The 24,646-nt window shown below is 48.4% G+C and overlaps 1 protein-coding gene across 2 annotated transcripts in view; it reads right to left on the bottom strand.

The window, feature by feature from the left end:
• Positions 1-24,646, bottom strand: part of RPN2 (ribophorin II) — a 205,515-nt gene that overhangs the window by 35,141 nt on the left and 145,728 nt on the right. For both annotated transcript variants that reach the window (XM_086932229.1, XM_086932228.1), the window contains exons 10-13: positions 16,820-16,911; positions 15,085-15,199; positions 3,674-3,868; positions 971-1,057 (exon numbers count right to left, since the gene is read on the bottom strand). In XM_086932229.1, coding sequence (XP_086788355.1) covers positions 971-1,057; positions 3,674-3,868; positions 15,085-15,199; positions 16,820-16,911 — 489 coding nt within the window. The remainder of the gene's footprint in view (positions 1-970; positions 1,058-3,673; positions 3,869-15,084; positions 15,200-16,819; positions 16,912-24,646) is intronic.

The raw sequence follows: 24,646 nt of genomic DNA, 5'->3' as shown, positions 1-24,646 counted from the left end.
TGATGGTTCCTTGTAGATGTCACAGGAGAGTCTCAGCAGATGTTTCTCAAACTCTATACAAAGTGATAAAATAGATTTCAGCTCGCACCAGATGGATACAATGTAAAATACATCATGTAAATAAAACAGCTTCACTTTACAAAGTTCTTAGTTTTAATCAATACTGTAATGGTATCAGAAGGCCTTCTTCCTCTTGGAAGATTAGATGAGGCAGAATATATCAGCTAACAGGAATTAACTTGAATACTAAGCAAAAGGTCATTGGAAAAAAAATGACAGGATGCCCTGGCATAAGGCATATTTTAGCTTAAGGAACATTAAGGATGATTCAGAAAAAATACGGCCGTGAGAAGTTGCCTTCCTACAAAGTGCACAGTAGGTCAACCAGAAGCACTCAGGCTAGTCCTATGCAAGGTAGGTCTTTACTCCTAGTCCAAGAGACATGCCTCACATATAGAGATGGAGAGTTAAGAACCACAGATGCATTCCCCTTGTGAAAAGATATGTCAGATCCCACTGAGTAAATTTCAAGAACCTCAAATGCCTCAAACAAGCTCCAGAATTAGCCACTTTCCTGTAGGTCACAGTGACACAAATGTCCACTTTACTTTTATTTCTATTTCGCACCAACTGTGGTGTTCAAAAGCATATAAAAGGTGTATTTTACTTAGACAATGCCCCAATTAGTATCGGCAGCAACAAGGTCTCACAAGCAAGCAGTCATGCTCAAGCAAATAGGCGTAGTGTGCTGACTGACAAGGGATTCAGGTCTGCTATAAAATTATACATGTTATCAGCTCAACAATGAGTAAGGCTAGTTATCAAAACTTAACATTTCCTGATGCGCCCCCCCCCCCCCCCCCCCAAAAAAATACAGCTTATACAAATACCAGAATTCCTTTGTACCATTACCACAAATTAGTTTGATTAGAGCATGGGAACTGGGGGTCACGATCCTTATTAGAATTACCTGGATGTCCGGTTTGGGAGCAAAAAGGGTTTTGGATTGCACAGTTGCTGGCGCATCTTCCTCTGGGAATTTGATTACAACATCAGCCTGTAAATAAATATAGAAACATGGTTTTAGAAGCTGAACAAACAGTGACCATATGGTGACCTGTCAAAGAAAAATAGCTGAGGCAGCACCAAGGACCTTGGTCTTAGGCAACAAAAAAGCAGAAATATATATCTGTTCAAGGCTCCCTACATATGTTTGGATTAAAATGGTTAGGTGTTTAAAATCCCAATTTCTCAGGAATTGTTAGAACATGTGTCCATACATCAATGTGGCCACTACAATATGCATTTGTGAAGTGTGCACCACCCACTTGCCCTAGTTTGAATTGCTTTTGTGCACCATTTACTAAATGACAAGTTGCAAACTCCATGACCACCTAGGACTAAATTCGGTCTAAATGGCCTGGTTGTGGGCAGTGTGTTCATCTGTTTGAGTTAACTAGCTCTGGCCACTGGGTCCAGACAATTATTTCAGCTCGAACCACAGTTCAAGGGTGTGGGCACGCATATATTGCATCTCAAATTATGAATGACTAAGTTCAACAGATGTGTACATCACATGGAACATTACATTGTTTATGCTCTGTAGTTCGCTCGCTCATTCTATATTAATAAACACTGGCACTGTATGTTCTTGGTCCCAAATAAGAGTCTCCATAAAATAAGTATGTGCAAGAGTATATACTGTGTAATTACAATTGTAAATAGACAGAGAATTCACATGTGACAATCTACAGTCTGTGAGCAATACATATAGGTAGAGCATCTGCCGGAAGCTACTTACTTGCCTAGACCTAATATATGTCAACAGCATATTTAACTTGGAATGAGCTAACAATCCTTGGTCACTAGGTGTGCAACGTCCTTCTAGCTGTGAAAGATCACAATCAACAACCAATAGCTAGAGAAAGGGCATTTATGTGTGAAATATGGACCCATTATGCTATGGCATTTTCCTGTGTCGCTTGAGTATCACATGTACCAGACACAACTCAATCGGTAAGTAGCAAAGCCAGTTAGCATCTGGGGTTCTTGGTTTTTATTTCCCAGTCCAGTTCTCATCGGATGGGTTTGCTTCAAAACAGCTACTAAACACATATGGCACCCGAGCTGGTTCTTTTTAGAAGAAGTGTAAAGATTGGTGCAGAGTTTAAACTATAATTTGCATAAATGCATTTGATAATAAAGACTGATGGGCAGCATGAAAAAGATCACTTGCCTAAAACAGTTGGGTCCACTGTGATTGCAAGCAGCACCTTTTATGGGCACCACTCATAGGCATTTTCTTAGGGTCCTGAGCAACCATTGGTTACTGGTCAGTATTCAGCTTGGTTGCTGTGGTTTACCACTTTTGCTCCAGGCCCACGATACTGAGGCATGGATAATCACGTTGCTATTTTTGGACGCCGGACTATCGAGGCTTTCTTCAGAACATGGGCGGATTTAGAAACTCAAATGCAGTACAACATAACGTCAAATCAGTGGTTCACCTTTGGAAGGAAAAACCAAACCAATGTTATAAAACCTACTGGGTCTGAAAAAGTGGCAAAAAAAATTGGACTGCGTGTTTTTTAGATGAAAGTGCAACTCTTTAATAACATTGGCGAGATAGAAAATGTGTTCCTATGTGGCTAAGTTTGGGTAACTACTCCTTAGAGACTACACAAGTTAAAAGGCCAAAATATAAGGGGTCTTTATTAAATCAGTAACCCAAAAATCACCCATACAAACACTTAGTACTCCATCCCATGGTTTTAAAAATGATCAGAGGCAACCCTTTACTCACCAGGATGGACCCAGGGTGCCTTAGTCTATAAACCCCTGTATCTTGGAAACATGTCTGGCTTTTATTTATGGTGTAGGGGCCAACTGCATCCTGGTCTTTTGGGGTAGAACCGGACTGAAAATAAGTTTATATATCTTCAGAGTCATGAAGGCTAGAAACCTAATGCCAAGGCTGACTGGGCCTTCTGGGGCAGAACACGGCGGATACTGGCACTACATATAATTGATGGTAGGGAAATGCAGACAAGCTGATCACATTCAGTATCAGCTAGCGATTGAGCATTTACATGATCTTTCTCATGCTTTTTTCCCCTTAGTTATTTTAATTTTTATATAGAATATACACTGTGGCAACCAATTAGCTCATCAGTCACCTCCATTCACTGAGATGTTCTCATCCAGTCAGATGGGTCTAGTGCTAGTTTTCTTCTAGCTTAAGCTACTGTGAACTCTACGGAGAACAGAGCTCAAAGTCTAGCTACTTTGCAGTTTTCTATCAGGTCAAAAGCCGCAGAGGGTTAGGATGTAAAAACTGTTAACTGTTGAATGTGTGCAATTTGAACAATATGGCTACTCCAGATACATAGAACACTTCTCTAATTTATAAACATTCCTCAAAGACCCTGACAAAGGGCCGACAAGTCAGCTCTTAAAAGACCGATTAAACCAGACAGGAATACACCAGTTGCTCAAGCTATTTCTTATTTTGCAAAATATTAGTTTAACTCAAAGATTACCATTACTGGTATTAGCATGGCATTTCTAAGAAGTTTTAGTTTAGGTTTGCTGCCGTGAAAATAGCCAATGCTTGACAAAGGAAAATGCAGATTTCCGTAACAGGTGGCACACAAAGGATGTCTGAGTAACTTACCATGTTCCAAAGGATGGGATTTTCTAAAGTAGCGTCTCCAATGATCAGATAAAGTGTGTAAGTGCCAGAGGCCGAATCAAACTCAGTCTTCCTTTCCGTGGGATCCAGCTCAAACTTATACACGTTCTTGTTGTCTGGCTCAGCGACAAACACAACCTCTTGCCCAGTCTTGTGGTTGTGTAGGCGGACAAACGTCTGAGATGACAAAATGCGTAATAAATGGAGGTTAGAAAAACATTACCATGCACATGACTTCAAGAGTGTCAATTTTACAGGATGAAAGATTTTTTGTACAAGATAAATCTTTTGATAATTTCACTAAACCCTTTGGATGCCTACTGGCAAACTCCTGAACGAGGAGGCCTGGTGCTCATTTCGGGACACATATTTAGTAAGCATGCAACGTCACTTGTGACAACACACACACACATACATTGGATAGGTCGCGGATGGATTCCCTAGCCCACGTTCAGTCAAGAAATAAAAGTGGTGGTTATGGCTACAGGAGACGATAAGGACAGCAGCTAGTGATCCCTGATACTTCCCAGCCTTGCCCACCAGCTCTTTCTTTTTTCCTGTTGGTGGGAGAAAGTTAGAGAGGAGCAGTCACATCCCCCCACCATCCTTCCAATTAACGACTAACAGAATAAACAAATAAGGAGGTAGAGATTGGAATGGGATGAACTAGATTGTTTCTAGACCATACCCTACAAGTGTCCACTTTCTGATTCAATTTGGCAAGCATCTCCCAATGATTCTATGTCCAAGAGAAGCACTGGGAGAGTAAGGTGTTGTGTGCCAGTGCCCCAGAAAGGAACCAGATGCGGTTTGGATTTTCTATCGCAAAAGAAAAAATCCACACTTTCAGGTTCTTAGCTGGAGCGCAGAAACACACGTCTGCGCACCATTAAGTAGCCGGAAACTCTTTGGATGTTTTCTTAGCCTTTGAAAAATCTAAACCGAGCACAGCTCCTTGTTGGAGCACATAAACACGAGTTTGTGGCCCAGCCAGGAGCCCAGACACTATTTGAATTGTTCTCTTATACGAAGAAAAAATCTTAACAGTGTCCAGCTCCTTGTTAGGATGCTGTGATAGTGATGTGGGTCTTCAGCAACTGGGGAAACCTACCAACCATAGACATTTACGAAACTATAGACACGTGGATGAGTCCTGGGCGCGGTCGCTTGCAAGACTGCCACCTTTTTCTTACTTCAGAATTCCTTGCACAAGTTAAACATATTTACTCACATTTCTGTGGCAGAAAGCTCCATAATGTGTTGCCAACTGCAAAACTACCACAACCAGTGTTTCCAACAGAAGCAGTACATCACATGTATAGGTGTTAGACTTTGCATTTTCAGAGGGTGTATCACGAGACTTTATGACCAAATTTTCATTGGTTTTGGCACTCTGGGCACTTTACCACCGTTATTCCGTGCTAAAGTGCATATACTCTCCATGAAAATTGTGTTTATGGATTGGTGTTTCCACGATTGGCTTATTTGTTTTACTACTAAGTCCCTAGTAATGTAAATATGTGTGCCCAGGACCTCTATATCCAATGCCATTAGTGGGCCTGCAGCACTGATTGTGCCATCCACACCAGTAGCCTTTCAAAGGGATTCTCTGACCTGCCACTGCAGTGTTTGTGCACAGTTTTTAACTGCCATGTCGACCTGGCAAGTGCACCCACTTGCCTGGCCCTAACCTTCCCTTCCATGTAAGGCACCCCTACGGGAGGACCAAGGTAACCCTGTGGGTAGGGTGCAGTGTGTGTGAAAGGTATGGCATGTACTGGTGCATGTTACATGTCCTGATAGAGAAATAAGAGCCATTTCGTTTTTCACTATTGCAAAGCTATCCGTCTCATAGGTTAACATGGAAGCTGCTTTATGACATCTCACAAGCATAACTTTCCCTTGGGACAAGATAGAGGCATTGAGCTGGGGCTGCTTACCTCAGGATTTAAAAAAACATATTTTAGTAGAGATGGTTTTCTCATTGTGTGTTTGAAAATGCCACTGTCATAAAGTGGGCATTTTCTTGCTTAATCATCTATATGCCTCTGCCTATTGTGTATTTGTTGTCTGGGTTTTAGACTGACAGGGGTTGGTTTGTGCATTCACACTAGACAGACACCAGGGGGTGTTGAGGTGTGTCCTGTCTTTCCTGGGTGACGCATAGCCAGGCTGAATAGACAACTGATCCGAGAAAGGACTGGACTGTGCTTTCTGCACTTTAAGTATCTCCAAGGGCTTGATGTAGAGCTTGCCTCCTGTTGGAAGTCTCAGGGAAGTCAAAGACTTCAATATATTCTGTGTAGCAGCTTCTGGAACTGGATGTTTCAGCTGCTACAGAGGAGAAAAAGGTAACCCAACGCCGTCAACGCCGCCGCTGCTGGCCCCCTACTTGAAGGCACCGCAGAGGGCTCCGCTGCACTTTGCACCTCAACCCTGGTCTCACCGACAACACCATCTGCCGATGCCACGGAGCGGCTGCTTGTACCATGACCTGTGGGCACCGCACTTCACACTGCTGCCCTGGTATTCCCGCCGCGATACTGTCACCGACGCCGCTGCCTGCACTGTGACCTGTGGACACCGCTCGTGGAGAACACAGAGCACCGTCCTGCTTTGCACCGCAGCCCTGTCCTCACCGCAGCTCCAAGCTGACATGGAGGCCGTTGCTTACACCGTGGATTGGGGGCACCACTCGAGTTATACGATGCACCATCCCATTCCACACCGCAGCCATGGCCCACTGACCATTGACTCTAGATCGTCAACCGACCCAGCTGCATGCACTGCGACCTGTGGGCCCCGCACACTGCATAGCCCTGTCTCGCACTGAAGCCTTGGGTCTACCGATGACAGTAATTCAGCGGCCATGATGCCGCTGCCTGCACAGAGACCTGTTGGCACTGCAGCTCTGGACTCACGTCCACAGCCCTACAAATGCAGACACCGGCGGTCCCGACTTCAAACTTAAGGAGGTCGACCTGCAACATGTGTGACTTAAGGGTCTGACGACTCATGCACCGACTTCCGGAACCAACGCTGCTGACGTTGACCCCCCCCCCCCCCCCACCCCCCCGCTCCCCCCCCCCCCCCACCCCCCTCCCCCAAGATTTCCGCAAGATCAGATGCCCTGCCTCTCCAAAGGTACTGTTTTACAGGTATCCCTGACACCGGAGCAGACCTGTGACGCCACGGTCGGCCAGGACTGTTGGATTTGTTGTTCACAACGATGCAATAGCCTCGGACGGAGCTATTGACTTCAAGGAATTGTATATAGTCTATTTTTGCTTTATTGGTATTGTGGATTACTGTACGGTGGATTTTTATTGTTTTGGTCTTGTTTGACACAGATAGATATTGGATAATTTTTTCAAAACTGGGATGGTGTCCTTTTGTAGTGTTTTCACTGTATTACTGTTTGTTATGTGCAAATACTTTACACAGTGCCTTTGAGATAACCCCGACTACTCGTGCTAAGTTACTGAGAGGGTGAGCAAGTTTTATTTTAGACGTGCAATCCTCCTATCCTGACTAGAGTGGTGGATTCCGCCTTGCTTAGGTGCGTACCCTAGCCAGCCAGAAACCCCATTTTTAACATCGGGCAAATGGTAACTGACAGGAACTGACCAAATAAATGATTATGTGAAGTCAATATAGTGTACATTTGGCCTTAACATAGTCACAATTTGGTCTAATCCCCTCTCGTGCAACTGGTGCCTCACACATGTAGGGTTCCATTTCTTGGGGGAAGTGTAGGAACATAGTATAGTAGGAGTTCTGCCATTTGCCTAGAGTTCACACTCACAGCAAAGGGAACTTTTTTTATCCATACTTTGTCATCCACAGGGGATTCTGGGTAATAAAACAAGTTGGGATTCATAGAAGCCACATCAGGGTGCATTTGTCTGCCTCAGTAGCTTTCAGAAATGTCTAGGGTTGGTAGGTTTCCTTGGGAGTCAACTGACCTGGGCCTAAATACTGCCTACATCTCCACATAGAATCCTAGACCTCGGGGAATGCAGCTTAGGGCCAAGTCTTGGGATGGTTGTGTGTGCTGAAGGCAACTACCATGGATTAGGGGAAAAGGTTGACAATCTGACAAATGTCTTGTTCAGAGCACTGGCCCGGCCAACCAACTAGGGTGAGGCTGTCTGACCACAGGTGATAGAAGCCTTATAAAGTTCAGATGTTGAAAATATAGGTTTGTGGTGTGTTTCCCTTGGGCCAAGCAGTGATATTGATGACGAAAAGACAGTCATTTTGCTTTCCAGTTTCAAAATTTCCCAAATTCTCTGCACCCAGTTTATCACCCTTGGCCACCCGAAACATACAGAATACCCATCTAGGTATGGTATCTTTACGGTGAAGAGACCCATAGTAACACCAGAGGGGGTTGAGACTCGGCAGGAATATGGTCCTTCACAAGGGAAGCTAGAGGGAATTACCATGTCATAAAAAAATTTATTAAAAAACTGACCAACATTAATTTTCACTGTTTTCTACTGGCCAACCTGTCAGACCCATGGACTTCTAGCTTGCACCAATAGATTCTTGAGATTTTACCGAATTTTAAAAACTATTGCTTATATAATTTACTTTTAGTACTATGTTTGATAAGTCAGCAAAGGAACAGTGCACCATAAAGTGTCTCTGAAACAATTTAAGGATGTACATAATAGTTCACAATTGGTGTGCAGATTATATTGCCTAGGAAAACTAATGAACAAGTTACTTACCTTCGGTAACGATATATCTGTAAGAAACATTAGTTAGTGTTAGATTCCTTACCTTAGAATATCCCCAGGCGTCAGTCTGGATCCGGAAACTTTTGCGTAGCAGTACCCCTGCGCGTCGGTAGGCGTCGTCTGCAGGCGTCCCCTGCGGCTCCGCGTCCGTCGTCGGCGTCGTGCGCCGTGATGACGTCGCTGGAGTACATAGACGCCGCCTCCGCGCGCTGACGTCAGTTCTTTGCACACAGCTGTTCCGCGCCAGGAGACGCAGAGCCATGAGAGAACCAACACTGGTGCCATGTACAAACTAGGGCCCTGAAAGGGATGACCTTAACCCTAGGTATCAGTTCGCAGAACGGGGAGGATGGGTGGGTTCGGTAAGGAATCTAACACTAACTAATGTTTCTTACAGATATATCGTTACCGAAGGTAAGTAACTTGTTCATCTGAAAGAAACACGTTAGTGTTAGATTCCTTACCTTAGAATACATACCCCAGCAATACCAACCCCGGTGGTGGGTCTGCGAACCAATACAAAACTACACCAAAAAGTCCTGGAGGACAGATCGGCCAAAGAAGCCATCCCTCCGGACTTGACTGTCCAGGCAGTAGTGCCTCGCAAAGGTGTGCAGCGAGGCCCACGTAGCCGCCTGGCAAATGTCCTGCAAGGGGACTCCCCGGCCCAGGGCAGTAGTAGCCGCCGTGGCCCGAGTGGAATGGGCCCTCAGCCCAACAGGAGGCTCCTTCCGAGCCAAAGAGTAGCACGCTTTGATGCAGAGGACGACCCATCGAGAGATGGTTCGTTTACAAACCGCCCGTCCCTTCTTCGCACCCACGTAGCCAACAAACAGTTGGTCATCCACCCGGAACTGGCGTGTGCGATCCATGTAAAATGAAAGCGCACGTTTTGGGTCCAGACGATGGAGCCGCTCTTCATCCTTTGAAGGATGCGGAGGCGGGAAGAAGGAAGGGAGGGTGATGGACTGCCCGATGTGAAAGGCCGAAACAACCTTGGGCAGGAAAGAAGGTCTAGTCCTCAGAACCACCTTGTCAGGATGAATGGACAGGAAAGGAGGTTGGACAGAAAGAGCCTGGAGCTCACTCACCCTCCTGGCAGAGGTGATGGCAACCAGGAAAGCCGTCTTTAAAGTCAGGAGACGGAGAGGGCAAGAATGAAGGGGCTCAAAGGGAGCACACATCAGGAAAGTAAGAACCAGGTTCAAATCCCACTGAGGCATCACAAACGGAACAGGTGGAAACATGTGAGTGATGCCTTTCAAGAATCGAGTTACAATCGGGGATTTGAACAAAGAAGGCTGATCAGGAAGCCTTAAAAAGGCTGAAAGGGCAGAAAGGTAGCCCTTGATAGTGCCCAGAGCAGAGCCCTGCTGGGCAAGAGAAAGAAGAAACAGAAGAACCTCCGAAAGAGGGGCAGAAAGAGGATCCACAGCCTTTGCTGTGCACCATGCCACAAATCTGTTCCACCGACAGGCGTATACCGACTTGGTGGAGGGACGCCTGGCTGCCAGAATAACATCACAGACTTCAGGAGGCAAGTCAAATGGCCTCAACTGCCGCCGCTCAATCTCCAAGCATGGAGGTGGAGACTGGACAGGTTCGGGTGGAGGACCGTCCCCTGCTGCTGCGACAGAAGGTCCTCCTGAAGGGGCAGGCGGATCGGGGGACCGACTGACATGCTGAGTAGCTCGGGATACCAGTACCTTCGAGCCCAGTCCGGAGCCACAAGGATAACTTGGGCCCGGTCGCGCCTGATCTTCTTCAGCACTCTGGGCAGAAGTGGTATAGGCGGAAAGGCGTATAACAGACCGCAACTCCACTCGCGCCGAAAGGCGTCGCCGTGCGAGTGCCGTCTTGGAAACTCCAACGCGCAGAACTGATGACATTGCGCGTTCTCTTCTGTGGCGAATAGATCTAACCAAGGCTCTCCCCATTGCAGAAAGATGCCTTGCGCCACGTCCGAGTTCAGACGCCATTCGTGATCCATTGAGCACCGACGGCTGAGTTCGTCCGCCCTGGCGTTCAGAGAACCTGCCAGGTGTTGAACCGTCAGAGTCACGCCCTGACGTTCCAGCCATTGCCAGAGGCGCAGAGCCTCCTGGCAAAGGGTCCACGACCCCACTCCGCCCTGTTTGTTGCAGTACCACATGGCGGTGGTGTTGTCGGTGAACACCTGCACTACACTCCCGTTGACAAAGGGGAGGAATGCCTTCAGTGCCAGACGAATCGCCCGCAGCTCCAACAGATTGATATGGAGCCGGGACTCCGCCGGAGACCAGATGCCTCTGATCTCTGCCTCTCCCAAGTGGCCACCCCAGCCCTGGAGGGACGCGTCCGTCACGACAACGTGCTCCGGTTGGGGAAGGGAGAGGGACTTGCCCCTGACCCAATCGCGGTCCGTAAGCCACCACTGCAGTTGTCTCGCAGTGCCCTCCGAGATCAAGACGTGGTCGGACAAGTTGCCCTGATGCTGGGCCCACTGAAACTTCAGGTCCCACTGCAGAGCCCGCATCCGCCACCTGGCGTGATGCACCAGAAGGATGCAGGAAGCCATCAGTCCCAGCAGCCGCAGCGTCAACCTGACCGAGACTCGGGATAGCGGCTGAAAGATGGGAATCAAAGCCTGAATATCCCGAACCCGCCGTTCCGGAGGATAAACCCGAAACTGCGCCGAGTCCAGAACCGCTCCGATGAAAAGGAGCTTTTGAGAGGGACACAGGTGTGATTTCGGCACGTTGATGGAGAACCCCAGGTCGTGCAAGAGGTCTGCCGTCATCTGAAGGTGGTGGACGACTGTCTGGGGCGAGCCCGCCTTCAACAACCAGTCGTCTAGGTAGGGGAAGACTGAAACCCCTAACCTGCGCAGATGGGCTGCGACCACCGCCATCACCTTTGTGAACACCCGTGGGGCGCTGGTAAGGCCGAAGGGGAGCGCGATAAACTGAAAGTGCTCCTGGCCTACCGTGAACCGCAGGTAACGCCGGTGGGCCGGCAGGACGGGGATGTGAAAATAGGCGTCCTGCAAGTCCAACGCTACCATCCAGTCTTGCGGGTCTAGAGCAGCCAAGACCTGAGCTAACGTCAACATCTTGAACTTCTCCTTCCGGAGGAAGCCGTTGACGTTCCTTAGATCCAAGATAGGACGTAGGCCCCCCTTGTCCTTCTTGGGCACCAGAAAGTAGTGGGAATAACAACCACGCCCTACTTCTGGCCCAGGAACGCGCTCGATGGCCCCCTTGGCCAAGAGGGCCATAACTTCCTCCTGCAGAAGTGTCAAGTGGTCCCCCGACACACGGTGGTTCTGCGGTGGCATGGCTGGAGGAGAGGTCTCGAAGGGGAGGGAGTAGCCCCTTCGGACAATTTGCAGCACCCACCTGTCCGAAGTGATCGTGCGCCAGTGAGCGTGGTGATGGCGAACCCTGCCACCCACTGGCGTCACATGGGGCCGAAAGCACGGACTAGGAGGATTTTGGGGTAGATGCTGCGGGGGAAGGTGTGGTCTGACCCCGCCGTTGTCCCCGACCGCCACCACGGCGGTTTCCACGGCCGCCACCGCGTTGGAAGGATTGTTGCGGCGCGTGGCTGGCAGCACGTGTGGGGGCGCCCCTTCCTTGGCCACGAAAGGGACGAAACGAACCCGGTTGCTGACGCTGGGTCGAGAGACCCAAGGACTTGGCCGTGACCCTGGAGTCCTTGAAGCGTTCCAGCGCGTGGTCCGCTTTGTCACCGAACAGGTGACAGCCATCAAACGGCATGTCCATCAGGGTATTTTGGACATCAGCCGAAAAATTGGCGGATCTCAGCCAGGCGTGACGACGAATCGCCACCGTCGTAGACATAGCCCTGCCCAGCGAGTCGGTCGTATCAAGACCACACCGAATTGAATATTTCGCTGCATCTCGGCCCTCAGCCACAGCCTGACCGAGCTTTGCCCGCACCTCCATGGGGCATTCTGGCAGCAGCTCCGCGACCGTATCCCACACAGAGTGGGTGTAGCGGCCCAAGAGGCAGGCGGTGTTGCAAGACCGCAGGCCCAAACTAATGGACGAGAAGACCTTTTTGCCAAACTGGTCATACCTCTTGGATTCCCGGTCGGGCGGGGCCGACGGGAATGCGGACTGGGAGGTCGAGGCCTGGATCACCAGACTCTCAGGAGTGGGGTGGGTAGACAGGTACTTGGGGTCGTCCGGACAAGGACGGTGGCGCCTGGCCACGTTCCGATCAACAGGCGCACCTGAAGCGGGCCTGGACCACGTGCCCAACAGAACGTCAGACAAGGCTTCATTAAACGGCAGCAGAGGCTCCAATGGGCATGACTGCGGTTTGAAGACCTCGGTGAGGATGTTAGGCCTCACGGCCGCGACGGGGAGCTCAAGGTTTAAGGCCTTGGCAGCCCTCATCAGCACCACAGAATAGGCAGCTCCCTCCACCGATGCCACGGTTGGGGGAGAGATCAAACCAGGGTTAGGGGAGTCGTCCAAACCACTGGCATCCCCCAAGTCACCTGTCCAGTCCGGGTCATACTGGCACTCGCGAGCCAGAGGGTCCTCGGACCCCTCCCAACCTTCACCGTACTCCTCATCCTCTCCGTACTCGGAGTCAATGATGAAGACCGGCTCCTCGGGGATCATGGGCCCCATCGGCGCCGGGACCGGCGTCGATCGACGCCCGTCCGGCGCCGCGTCCGGCGTCGGAGAAGGTAAGGGGACGGCGCCGCCCGGAGCCGGCGTCGGAACCCCACCGCCGGCCGGAACCGGCAGCGGAGAACCGGCGTCGCGCGGGGGCGGCGTCGGGGGTAACCCCGATGGCAACGGCGCCGGGGAGGCCGGAAGACCAGCCGGCGCCGATCCCGAAGGCCCCTGCGGCGCCGGGGTCGGAGCCGTCGGCGGCGCCGGGGCCGGAGCACCCGACGGCGCCGAGGCAGGGACACCCGAACCGCCAGGGCCCCCAGACGGTAGCACTGGGCCCGCAGGCACCGTAGGCCCCGTCGGAGAAGCGAGCGCCCTCATGGCCATGAGGAACGCCTCGATCTCCTCAGGCGTCGCACCATGCCCAGGGACCGGAGGGTATGAGGCAGGCCGCGCCGGCGACTCTCGCGGAGCCGCGGGGATGGGGTCACCCGAGCCCCCGGCCGCATCGCGCGAGCGTCGGGGGGAGTCGGGGGTACGATGACGACGCCCCGACTTCTTGTGCTTCTTACCTGACGAGGATGACGAGTGGTGTCGGCTTCCGGAGCGCCCGGCGCGGCTCCGCGACCGCTCCCTCGAACGCTCTCTCGACCTCCGGCCGGACCGGGACCGCTCCCGGTCCCGACGTGGGGCCGACACCCGGAGCTCCAGTAGCTTGCGGGACCGCTCCCGTCTAGCCTTGTTGGTAAGGGCCCGGCAGTCGACGCAGGAGTCCACGTCGTGGTCGGGGCCCAGACACCGGAGGCAGAGGCGGTGATGGTCTGTGACCGACATCGTGCGCTCACAGCCATCGCAATTCTTAAATCCTGGCATCCTATCAGGCACAATAGAGGAAAAAGACAATCGAAAAAACTTGGTCAAAGACCGGAGTACTGCTCTTCAGATCTGCGTCCACTGGCGCGGAAAAAAGAAGAACTGACGTCAGCGCGCGGAGGCGGCGTCTATGTACTCCAGCGACGTCATCACGGCGCACGACGCCGACGACGGACGCGGAGCCGCAGGGGACGCCTGCAGACGACGCCTACCGACGCGCAGGGGTACTGCTACGCAAAAGTTTCCGGATCCAGACTGACGCCTGGGGATATTCTAAGGTAAGGAATCTAACACTAACGTGTTTCTTTCAGATAAATACTTGTTACTGCTGGACTGCAGACATTCAGTGCAATATTTCCTGTATTAAAACCTGTTAAAACCGGCATTTTTCATGATATCGTCAGGCTGAAATGAGATACTGAAGCAGGGTTTGCACCAATATATAGCTCTTAATGTGCCAATGAACAGTTTGTATGGCTACTATGCTGATATTTTGAGAAAGAGCTCAGCACTGATGCGCACAAACATTACAGCAGAGAAAGGGTAAATGGGACATGTTCGGCAGCACAATTTGCTGCTACTACCCTCTGTCCCTGAACAACCTTTCCTATGTTCGGTTTAACAATACTAATAAAAAATATTTTTGAAAAAATAAATTAACTAAAACAGGTCGCCTCTGATGGCCCAAAAGTGTCCCTTAAAACGTTTGATTTTAGAGGGCTTACTTTCTAAGTTTAAGTCTTACTCTTGGTAGGCTTTACTTGAATCCGAATGATAGTGTAGTGTCAGAATTTAATTGAACAGCCCATCAACATGTATAACGTACTGCAATAGTTTCTGGCAAAGTTGAAGAAATGCACATTTCATTATCGTTCGAGCATGTAACAGGCATCAAAAAACACAAACTACGCAGAAATTCTGAGTGAGAGCTCATTGCCTATTGCACTTTCAGAGGAAATGCTGTATTAGAAAATTCCACTCTGGAAATTTAATGAAGCAACATTTTTGTACATAACAAGGGATGATGTATTCTACAGGTCACAGCATTATTAATTAAATATAATTTAACTATGAGAAAATACTGAAGGCCTTTTTCACTCCAATCACTTGCTTCTGGAAAAAATGAGGAGCAGCTATGCCTTACCTGATGTGGAGAGACATCAGCTCCAGTGTTCACATCTGTCAACTGGAAAGACAAGGCAAGGTTCTGGTGACTGTCAGCAGTGAGCGATCCTTTGGCTTTGGATGGATAAGTCACCCTAAAAGGCAAGAAGCAAACTAAGTGATGCAGAGTAGAGTTTGTTACAAGTTGCACATCTAATATCATAGCCACCCACATACTGATCAGCAAGACGTCACAGTCTTCGAAGAAGAACACATTTCAGGGCATGCACATCTATAGCAACACACTCTACGAACTTGCAGCCATCTCTGGATTCTGTCTATAATTTCTCTCCAACCTTCGTATTTTCCAGTTATTGTTTAAAAAAAGAAAATCATATACCACGGACCAGCGCCCAAGCTGCTCTAATTACCTCCAGGAGAGGCCTCAAAGAGGGTCTAGAGTCTAGACAAATGCTTTGCTACTTTTCCAAAGGCATATTGAAGCGATCTTCCCTGTTCCGGATGTATTTCTTGTGGGGAAGGAAGGATCCTCAGCTGTCCATGAAAACACCCAGATACATGTAGCTGTTGAAACCATTCACCCACATTTTTGATTTTGTTCCCTATGATCATTGTTTTGGGCTTTTGTAAGTTCACCACAAGGTGGTTCTCAACTGAATATATTTGAAGGGTATTTGTCAGTCGTTGAAGGCCTATTTTTGTCTGACTCATAATGAACACATCATCTGCATAAAACAAACAGGCAAAATGCTTTCCACCTATTTTGGGAGGTTAAGGCATGAGTTGCAGCAGCACCTGAATTAGTCTCCTGCTCCTCTCATAATGGGTGTTGTGCCTCCTGCTCCATGGAGAATGCATTTTTTCCACGTAGAGGAAGGATATCTAAGCTGATATTCAGGGGCTCAGAATGCCCTTTTTAATTATAATCTAGTCAACTGACTAAGCAGAAAATGTGGCCCTTGTTGCTGGGTGTACGTACTCGGTACGCAGTCTTGCAGGAGAGACGGAGGACCAGACGCACCAAGCACTTTGACTTCTGTATTACTGACACCTCTGTAAAGTCTCCCTTCAGCAAAGACACCGTAAATCTGAAGCCTACAGTTCGTCGCCTTTGTACTGAGTCCATACACAATAAAGGTGGCCCCAAACAACGATCCATATAGTCATTGGCTTAGGTAATCTCACCTGTAAAATCAATTAATCATTTGCCAGTGTATCTGTATCATTATGGGTGACATCATGAGTACTGGATTTGGTGTGCAAAAGGGGTTCTGAGTCTGTTGTGCAAGTTATGGATGGCAGTCCCAACCATAATTTACAGTATTCTGTGTTGTTTTCGGTCTTGATTCTAAACAAAAATGCGGTCTACTTTGCTTTTTAAAGTGAACTTTTGAAGTTCTGTAACACATATTTTGAGGCGTTATAATCATGACAACTTGAACTTTACTTTAATCTCGGGTGAATGTGTTTATATAAGACTGCAATCTTATTTATTTATTTATAAAGTTTTATATAGCGCAAACTCGATCCCATGGCTTTGTTATTGTTGTACCTGTTATCATGCTAATCGTTCAAAGTAAAAACATATAAACACTTGATTTGTCCTCTTTGCATTCCAATCACCACCTTTCAGAGACGCACTAGTCCATTACCATCCAAATACAAAATTTTCATGTAATATACACCTCCCTCTCCCTCTCCCTCTCGAAAAACGCAAGAAACAGACAGACTGGCAAGAAAGAAAAGTAATTTACTTGGCCATTTTTGGTGCGATACTCTGATCCTTGTCCACTATAGAGAGCTCCACATTACTGATGGCAACTTCAGTTGAGACCTTGACTTTCATCTGCAGATCGAAAAAGAAGAGTAGACTTTAATGCAGCGGAACATTCACTCTTCTCTCAATGAGAGGCATTGAGAGGCCCATCTAAATCACACTTTACTGTTGTCTCAGGCCGCCTTCAATGTTAAATGTGCTTATTTCTATACTAGTAAAACATTTTCTTCTTAATAAACCAATGCAAATTCCACATACCTACGTGGAGAGCTCTCGGTCTTCTCTGCCGGATATTAATAATTTAATTACTCTGGAAAGGAACATACTGTGACTTCATCGTGGGTGGCGTACAAGTGTAAAAAATGCTAGAGTGGTTTCCATTGAAGTATAAGGGGAATATAACTGGTTACAAGCAAATCCACATAATTCCAATGTCATTGTACATCCAAAAAAGAAAAAGCTACTACTGTAGAGTTCAGAAGAAACAAATACCAATGTCTAATGGAAAATAACAGCACAGAAGATCCCAAATCGTGTTTCTTTTGTAGCACGTCTGTGAGAAAGTGCCCTCTTTCTGCATGGTTTCCCCCCTTTTTTGCTGAACTGCTGATGTAGTGTGCCCTGGGCTCTTGCCAATCAGGTACTGAGGCCTTATGTTCTTTCCCTAAAACTGCATTGAAGACCAAACCCACGTGGCACTCTCTGGCCACAGGTCAGTCCCTGGTAAATGGTACCACAGGTACCCAGAGCACTGTGACCAGGGAAGGCCTCTAAAGGGCTGCAGTACTTATTGTGCCACCATCTACACCTTATTGTGATAGAATGCCTGCCTATTTTTGTATCATTCTACTTTTAACTATATTCTGAACATGTGTGATGCACAGAACACTACCTCATATATGAAAGAATGTCTCCCTACTAGCTTTACTCTGAACATTCGTAATGCACAGGTATAATCCCCCTTCCCCACAACGTGGCCACTCCCAATCCCATTTCCCATCCTACTCTCAGCCCCCAATATCCTTCCGGCACCCCCATCTCGACTATCAGATCCCAGCACACACCCTGACCCACCCACCTACCTTCTGTGCCATCACTCACACCACCCACCCCCTCCCCACCTCATACACACCCCTCCCGCCCAAAAGACCCCTTCTCCCTATCACCTTCCCGTACATCAATACAGCGCACACCTCCTCGAACATCAGCCCACTCTCCCACCTGCATACGAACTCCCTGGTCAGCCATTCTCCTCGGTCGGCCGCCCCCACCTCCACCATCTACCCCACGATGACCCCTCGCCGCACACCCCATTCACCCTTCACCCACCTCCCCTCCAAACCTATCCCCTACCCATCTGGTTGACGCACTCACTTAACACGTCACAAGCCTAGCGCCAATCCCCACTCTTAGACGCAGCATATGCCCCCCTTGTCACCCTTGCAACACCTCACTCAACTACACCTTCCCGCCCGAACTCTCTCACTCAACCTTTCAGTACTGTTATTAATTGCCTGATTATTCACATGTTGGACTTTGTAGCCTTTTACCTGCGCTATTTCATACACAGGTTGGCTTTGTAGCCACTTATTTGTACCATTTATACTATGTGACCTATTGTTCCACCTGTCTGACTATGCTCCCCCAGGTACTTCTCTTGTAAAGCGCTCTGATATCCGCAAGGATCTTGTCCGCGCTATATAAAACTTTCAAAATAAAATAAAATAAATAAAATTAGAGGCCCTGTACCTTTACACTCACACACTGCCTTTGCAAGCTGAGTGTTTTTGTGCAGAACAAAGTGAAGAGTCGACATCTTACACATCCCGGTGTGCCATACCTACAACCCACTGCCCTGGCATAGATCAGCCACCCCTCTAGCTGGGTGCACTATACCAGTGGTGAGGGTACAGGTGCATGAGCACTGTACCCCTACAGTGTCTAAGCCAATTCTTAGACATTGTATGTGCAGTAATGCCATTAAGAGTATATTGTGCTGGGAGTTTGTCATTACGAACTCCACAGTACCATAATGGTTTTACTGAAAACTGAGAAGTTTGGTATCAAACTTTTCAGCACATTAAACCCACCCTGATGCCAGTGTGGGATTTAATAAAAAAAATACACACAGATGGCATCTTAGAGATGCCCCCTGAAAAATGACCTAACACTAGTGTATAGGCTGAGTGGATGCTCTGCAGCTGCCTCCACCAGACATGTTTCTGGGCCCCTGGGTCGAGAGCCTGCTGCTCTCGGGTGCCTGAAACAATGCACATCCTGAGACAAGGTGCCAAGCCTCCTCCTCCAGGATGGGTAGAGTCCACGAAGGGGAAGCTTCAAAGGCTTGCCGGCTGTGTGAGCTTCCCCAGGCCTTTTGCTGCTTCCAGCAACTGGTCCCCATCGGTTCTGACCCCCACTTGGGTAGGAGAACCAGTGGTAAAACCAAGTGAGGAGGGGAGGTGTGCCCACCTTTTTCAACCCCAACCCTCAGGTGGGGGAGGTGAGGTGAAGCACAACTCTCAGTCCCCACCATCTTGCAGATGGGGGACCCAGCCAACCAGAGTGAGGCATATGTCCCTCTCCCACTGGAGGGTGGCATAATAGGGGGTGTACCCACCCCAAAGAAGGGACCCATAGGTCCAAACCTTTTACTGAGCTGCAACACCCCTAAATCTAGCATTTAGGGGCACCCCTGAACCGTGCCTCATCAGACTAGCAACAGCCAAGAAGAAAGGAAGAAGAAGGACCGAACAGCAGTGCCGAAGCTAAGAAGAAGAGGACGCCCACTGACTTGGCCCCAGCCCTACCGGCCTGTTCCCACCTCGAGCGTGTAGAGACTAATCTCCAGTGTTTCCTGCAGCCAGCAACCTCAAGAACATAGAGGGCCTGCCCTGCATTCCAAGGAAAAGACTGTCTCCCGTGAACATCGGATTTGCTCTCCCACAGACTCCAGCTCCCGCAAAATCTGTGAGAATGCACCACTCTGCACCAGTCACCCACTGCCCGAGTTCGAGTGGCCTAACACCACAAGGAGGTCTCCTCGGCGATCCTGACCCGAGATCCAGTGATCTCTGACCTGCCTCAAGTCTCCAGCCGACGCCTGCAGCTGAGCTCGTCATGAGCCATGGAACGCTCACAAACGGGAAAAATTCCCCTGCTGTGCTGAACGTTCCACTGGAACGGGTGTGGTCATGACGAGCTCAGCTTGTCATGAGCACACGAGCACTGTGCCTCATGACTAGCTGAGCTCGTCATGAGCACTGAGGCGCTGTGCGCGCCCCCCCCCCCCCACCTCCCAGCACAGCGGGGGAATTACCCCCGCTGCGAAGGGGTTAGAATACTGTTTAATCGCCTGTTTAATTACAATTATGTTTATTCATAAGTCATATCCATACATGTAAATCTACACAAGATTAATTATTAGTGTGAGCTTCTTGTGTGTTTCCACCCATGCAGAAAAGGCCTCTGGAGTTCACTAATAAAAGAATGCTGTAGTTCACAGAACCTATAGGGAACTTTAGTAGCCACATCCCCAAGTAGTTTGTGGGATATATATGGGCTACTGTTAGCCTAACTACTTGGATAGCGTTGGTAAATTGGCTTTGGTGTGCGATTTCCAGAGTGTTTTGGATGCCAACAGCTGGAATGTATTTGCTGGTGAAACTGCAAAATAATGGCTGGTAACAAGGATAATGACAGAGCGACAACTGAAGAGAGGTTAGCACATTGGAGCAAGGCTACGCAAAATTTGGGTTACCCTGAAATAATCTTTGACATTTCGCATTATGCAAAATTCCTCAAAATTACGCCATTATGCCATGTTGCCTAATTTCAAGTCATTTTGAATACAACTGCTAGCGCCGGGAACAGGGGATCAATGAGAACAAATAGAACAAGTTCATCACTTGTGTTTTACCCTTCTTTTTTCTGCCCAAAATGTTTCTTGTGTCCAAAACTGACAGAGAAGCATTTTGCACTAAAGTACAGCACTAAATGCCAGTTTTGAATTCTGCATAATTTCACATCGTTTCCTGAATCTTTGCATAATTATGCTATAAGAAATTATACGAATGCTGGAGCCTTCTAAACAGGCTATTTTCCACAAGGGACAAATTCAAACTGTTCAATTACTGTTTCGAAATCAAGCTTAAAGACTATTCTACAGTGGTCTCATTTTTGGTCACACTAACAGTTCCTAGCAGGCAGCCGCTGATACAGGGTAGGTGCGATTGAGTCGCAACCGACACAACCCCAATAAGGCGCGGGCTATCAGCAGGGACTAGCCTAGAGACACCGTTCCCCTGATTTAAGGGTACTCCTATTACTTAGGGCAAATCTACGAGTCGCGATTACAAGCACTCTAGCAAAGGCACTAGCCATGTGGTTAACCCTTCAGTACCTTTTACTTTAGCGGGTTATCGTGCTCTTTGGAACCCCACCTCTCACGTGCACCACCTCAGTTAGGTCCTGAAGAAACACCACTGATCCTTTTGTGGACACACCAGGTGTGAAGCATGTCGACCTTTTAACAGTTACTTGGACACATTAAGCCCCACAGTAACCCACCAACCTTTTTAGGTCGGGTTTACTCGAACCTATTGTTGTCAACCCAAAAAATTCCTTTCCTAACAGGCGGATTCGGCGGATTTTGGACAGTGCACAAGAGAGTCACGTGACTCCTCGTGGATGAGCATGCCCAGCGCAGCCTTCCCACTGCCAGCAGCATTTCTCCACGGCCGCCAGGCCACATCAAAGGCTTCCCCAGCACTGCCCCGCCCATCAATCACCCTCCCACTGCCACCCCCCTCCTTCTCCATATGGTGCGCTCTGCCTCAGGACTCTGAGCCGTCCCTACGCTCCCCGCCCACCCCCATCCTTCACACCCTTTGTCATTACTTCGGCCCCGAGCCTGAGCCATCCCTCCGCTCCCCGCCCACCCCCATCCTTCACACCCTTCGGCACCACTCCGGCGATCCTGAGCCGTCCCTATGCTATTTCACTTGTTTAAATATTCTGGCCAATTTTTTCCCTCTCAGCCTGACACCCGGCTCACAACCACCAGGCTTCCTTTTAACAGAGCACTTCCCTCAAGTGTTTGTGTTTTTGGGGCTTAATTGGCACCCTACCAGCATGCTGCACACCCACCATGTAGTTGCCATTCTGCCCCATGGGCAGATTGGCAACGAGGGGACAGTTGCACGGGTCAGCAGGGCGGCGGACTGCCATGAACTTTCCCCCGGCCATGCCGAGTGCGCCCCCAGAGCTAAACCTAGCCACTTCCAGAAAGCATGGCCTCTTAGCCAAGGGGTGAGCATGTGGGCACAGGAGGAGGCAAAGTGTGCAAACTGCAGTGCCAACAGTTCATGCGCAGCAGGGGTCGGGCCTGTAGCACATGCAATAACACGCACTCACATAGGCACACCAGAGCAGGCACATTAGGGCAGCAGCAGACCCGTTAGCGCAATGCCTTTCCGTTTAAATCACCACACCCCTGCCAACACATCCATCCATGTTAAAATAAGTTTATCGCAAAACTTGGCATTCTATTTTTTTTTTTAATTTCCGCTTTCCGCCTCTCCCCCCCCTCCGCCACAGAAATGCGAGAGCTTTTTTTTTTTTTTAAAGCAGTGAGGCACGCATGTTCTTTCCTATTCCTTGGATCAGGAACCTTTTTTTTTTACATTTTGGACGTGCAGTTTCCACTGAGTGCGCAACCCGGATCATGGCTACCAGGCTTCATTTTTACCAAGCTCTTCCCTCAAGTGTTTGTGCTTTATTGGCTTGATTAGCGCATTACCGGCTTCACCAACGCCATGCCTCGCAAGGTTCTCTTTTGTTTTATGTTATATGCTTTTTTGGTCGCAATTATAAATGGGCATGTCCCACTCAGCGTGTCACCCGTCTTTTTTTAAATATTCTGGCCGATTTTTTCCCTCTCAGCCCATCCGGCTCACAACCACCAGGCTTCCTTTTAACAGAGCCGTTCCCTCAAGTGTTTGTGTTTTTGGGGCTTAATTGGCACCCTACCAGCATGCTGCACACCCACCATGTAGTTGCCATTCTGCCCCCTGGGCAGATTGATGCAGTACGGTTTCGGGGGGAGGTGGAATCAGTACACAGCTGTTTTCAAGTTTGTCTTTATTTTCATTCTCTGACTTCAAAGTTAGAGGATTTCCGAGTTTTGCTTGTACACCTGCAAACGCATACCCTGCATGAGCCGTGCAGGGGCTGCTTGTTTGTCCTTTGCCTCTTTTTTCTAAATAATTAGACACTCCCAGCAGATCTCCTTTGTCTCTACTCTCTCCTTTGAGCTGGAGTGTCTGAGCATCTACGGCCTTCGAACATTTACTTCCAAGTAAGAGCATCTGTCAGGTCAGAAACTCGTGGCCCTCAGAAAGCCAAATATATTTTCTTGAAGTCATATGTAAGTGTGACAACAAAGGCAGTAAAAAGTCTCTCCTTTGCAGTTATTAGATAAGTGCTGTCTAAACATTCAAAGTGCATATTCTGATGTAGCCTACTATTGCTGCTCTGAGCCTGTAAACAATTGTCAGTTCTACATCACAATTATTTGGCGATTCACTTTCTTAATTTGTGAACACGTTTTCTTGTGCCTATATTTCAGTAAGAGTGATTTCTGTCCATCCGCCTACTTACCTTTTCGTAACTAATTTAATTCAAATGTGGAACTCTCCTGAGTAAGAAATTACCCAGGTGCCTGGGAAGCCACACTGATGCATATTCAGCACGAGTTCGCTGTGGTAAGGAAGATGGAGTGTGAGGAGGCTTTACCCTGGCTTGGCCAGCATCATGACTGTTTGCTCGTAATATTCATTCATTTCCCAGTGGGTTGGGTTACTGCAACTGTGTAGCCCTATATTTTTGTTATTTTATCCTACCAAGGGTACCACGTAATTAAATCTCCCTGTGGGTACTCTTAGATATTTTTAATTTTTATATTCTCACTGCACGCACTTCGCTCTCCCCTCCCCTGGATCTTGCCCGAATACCCGCACTCACCGGTCAGCTTTTCTCCTAAAAGACCTCCGTTAAAGTGACCCTTTTAATAGGTGTCCCGTCGGGCATTGCAGCGCCCGCCCGACAAGGAGCATAAGCCCAGTGATGAAACATGACATCCTTTGGGAAGTGTGAGGGCTAACAAAGAGGCAATACTTTACCCTTCGGGACTAGTTTCTTGATACCGGGAATGCACATCTGCCTCTCTCTCAATTTCTTCTTTACTCTAACTCTCTCCTCCTGACGAGTGGGTGATAATTTACACCCTACTCCTGGAACAGTGTCCCCTCTTTTTTGATTCAACACCCTCTAACAGCCACATCACTACCACAAACAATATAGGATCACGGAGTGTTAACATCAACTTCGCCAGATCTACCAAATTTTAGACAGCTTGTCCGACAAAGAAACTCAAAAAGATCTTTAGTTTTTTTTTTACACCGAAAATTTGCCTGGATATATTGGCCACCTTGCAGGAAAGTCTGCAGCACACCGGTGCAAGTCTAGAACACTGGTGGTATTCCAAGACACTGTTTGTTTCCTGCTTATCACAGCTGATACGATCACATAAGTCAACGTTCATTGATGACTAACTCAATAGAAAGTGTTCAAATCCAATACTTATTGCTTTTATACTAAAATATGGCTTAGAAGGACGGGGTAGTGTTATCAATAAGAAGAGGCACAAGAACAAAACATTCTAAATGAGCACATCATCCATTCTCAACTCCCTCTCAGGGCTACCTCCTAGGAGGAGGCAAGTAAACTAATTGCTTCTGGAATTTAT

The sequence above is a fragment of the Lissotriton vulgaris genome, chromosome 7 (genome assembly GCF_964263255.1).
Source record: "Lissotriton vulgaris chromosome 7, aLisVul1.2, whole genome shotgun sequence".
In the NCBI taxonomy this organism is placed as follows: Eukaryota; Metazoa; Chordata; class Amphibia; order Caudata; family Salamandridae; genus Lissotriton; species Lissotriton vulgaris.
This window is presented reverse-complemented; position numbering and strand designations above follow the sequence as displayed.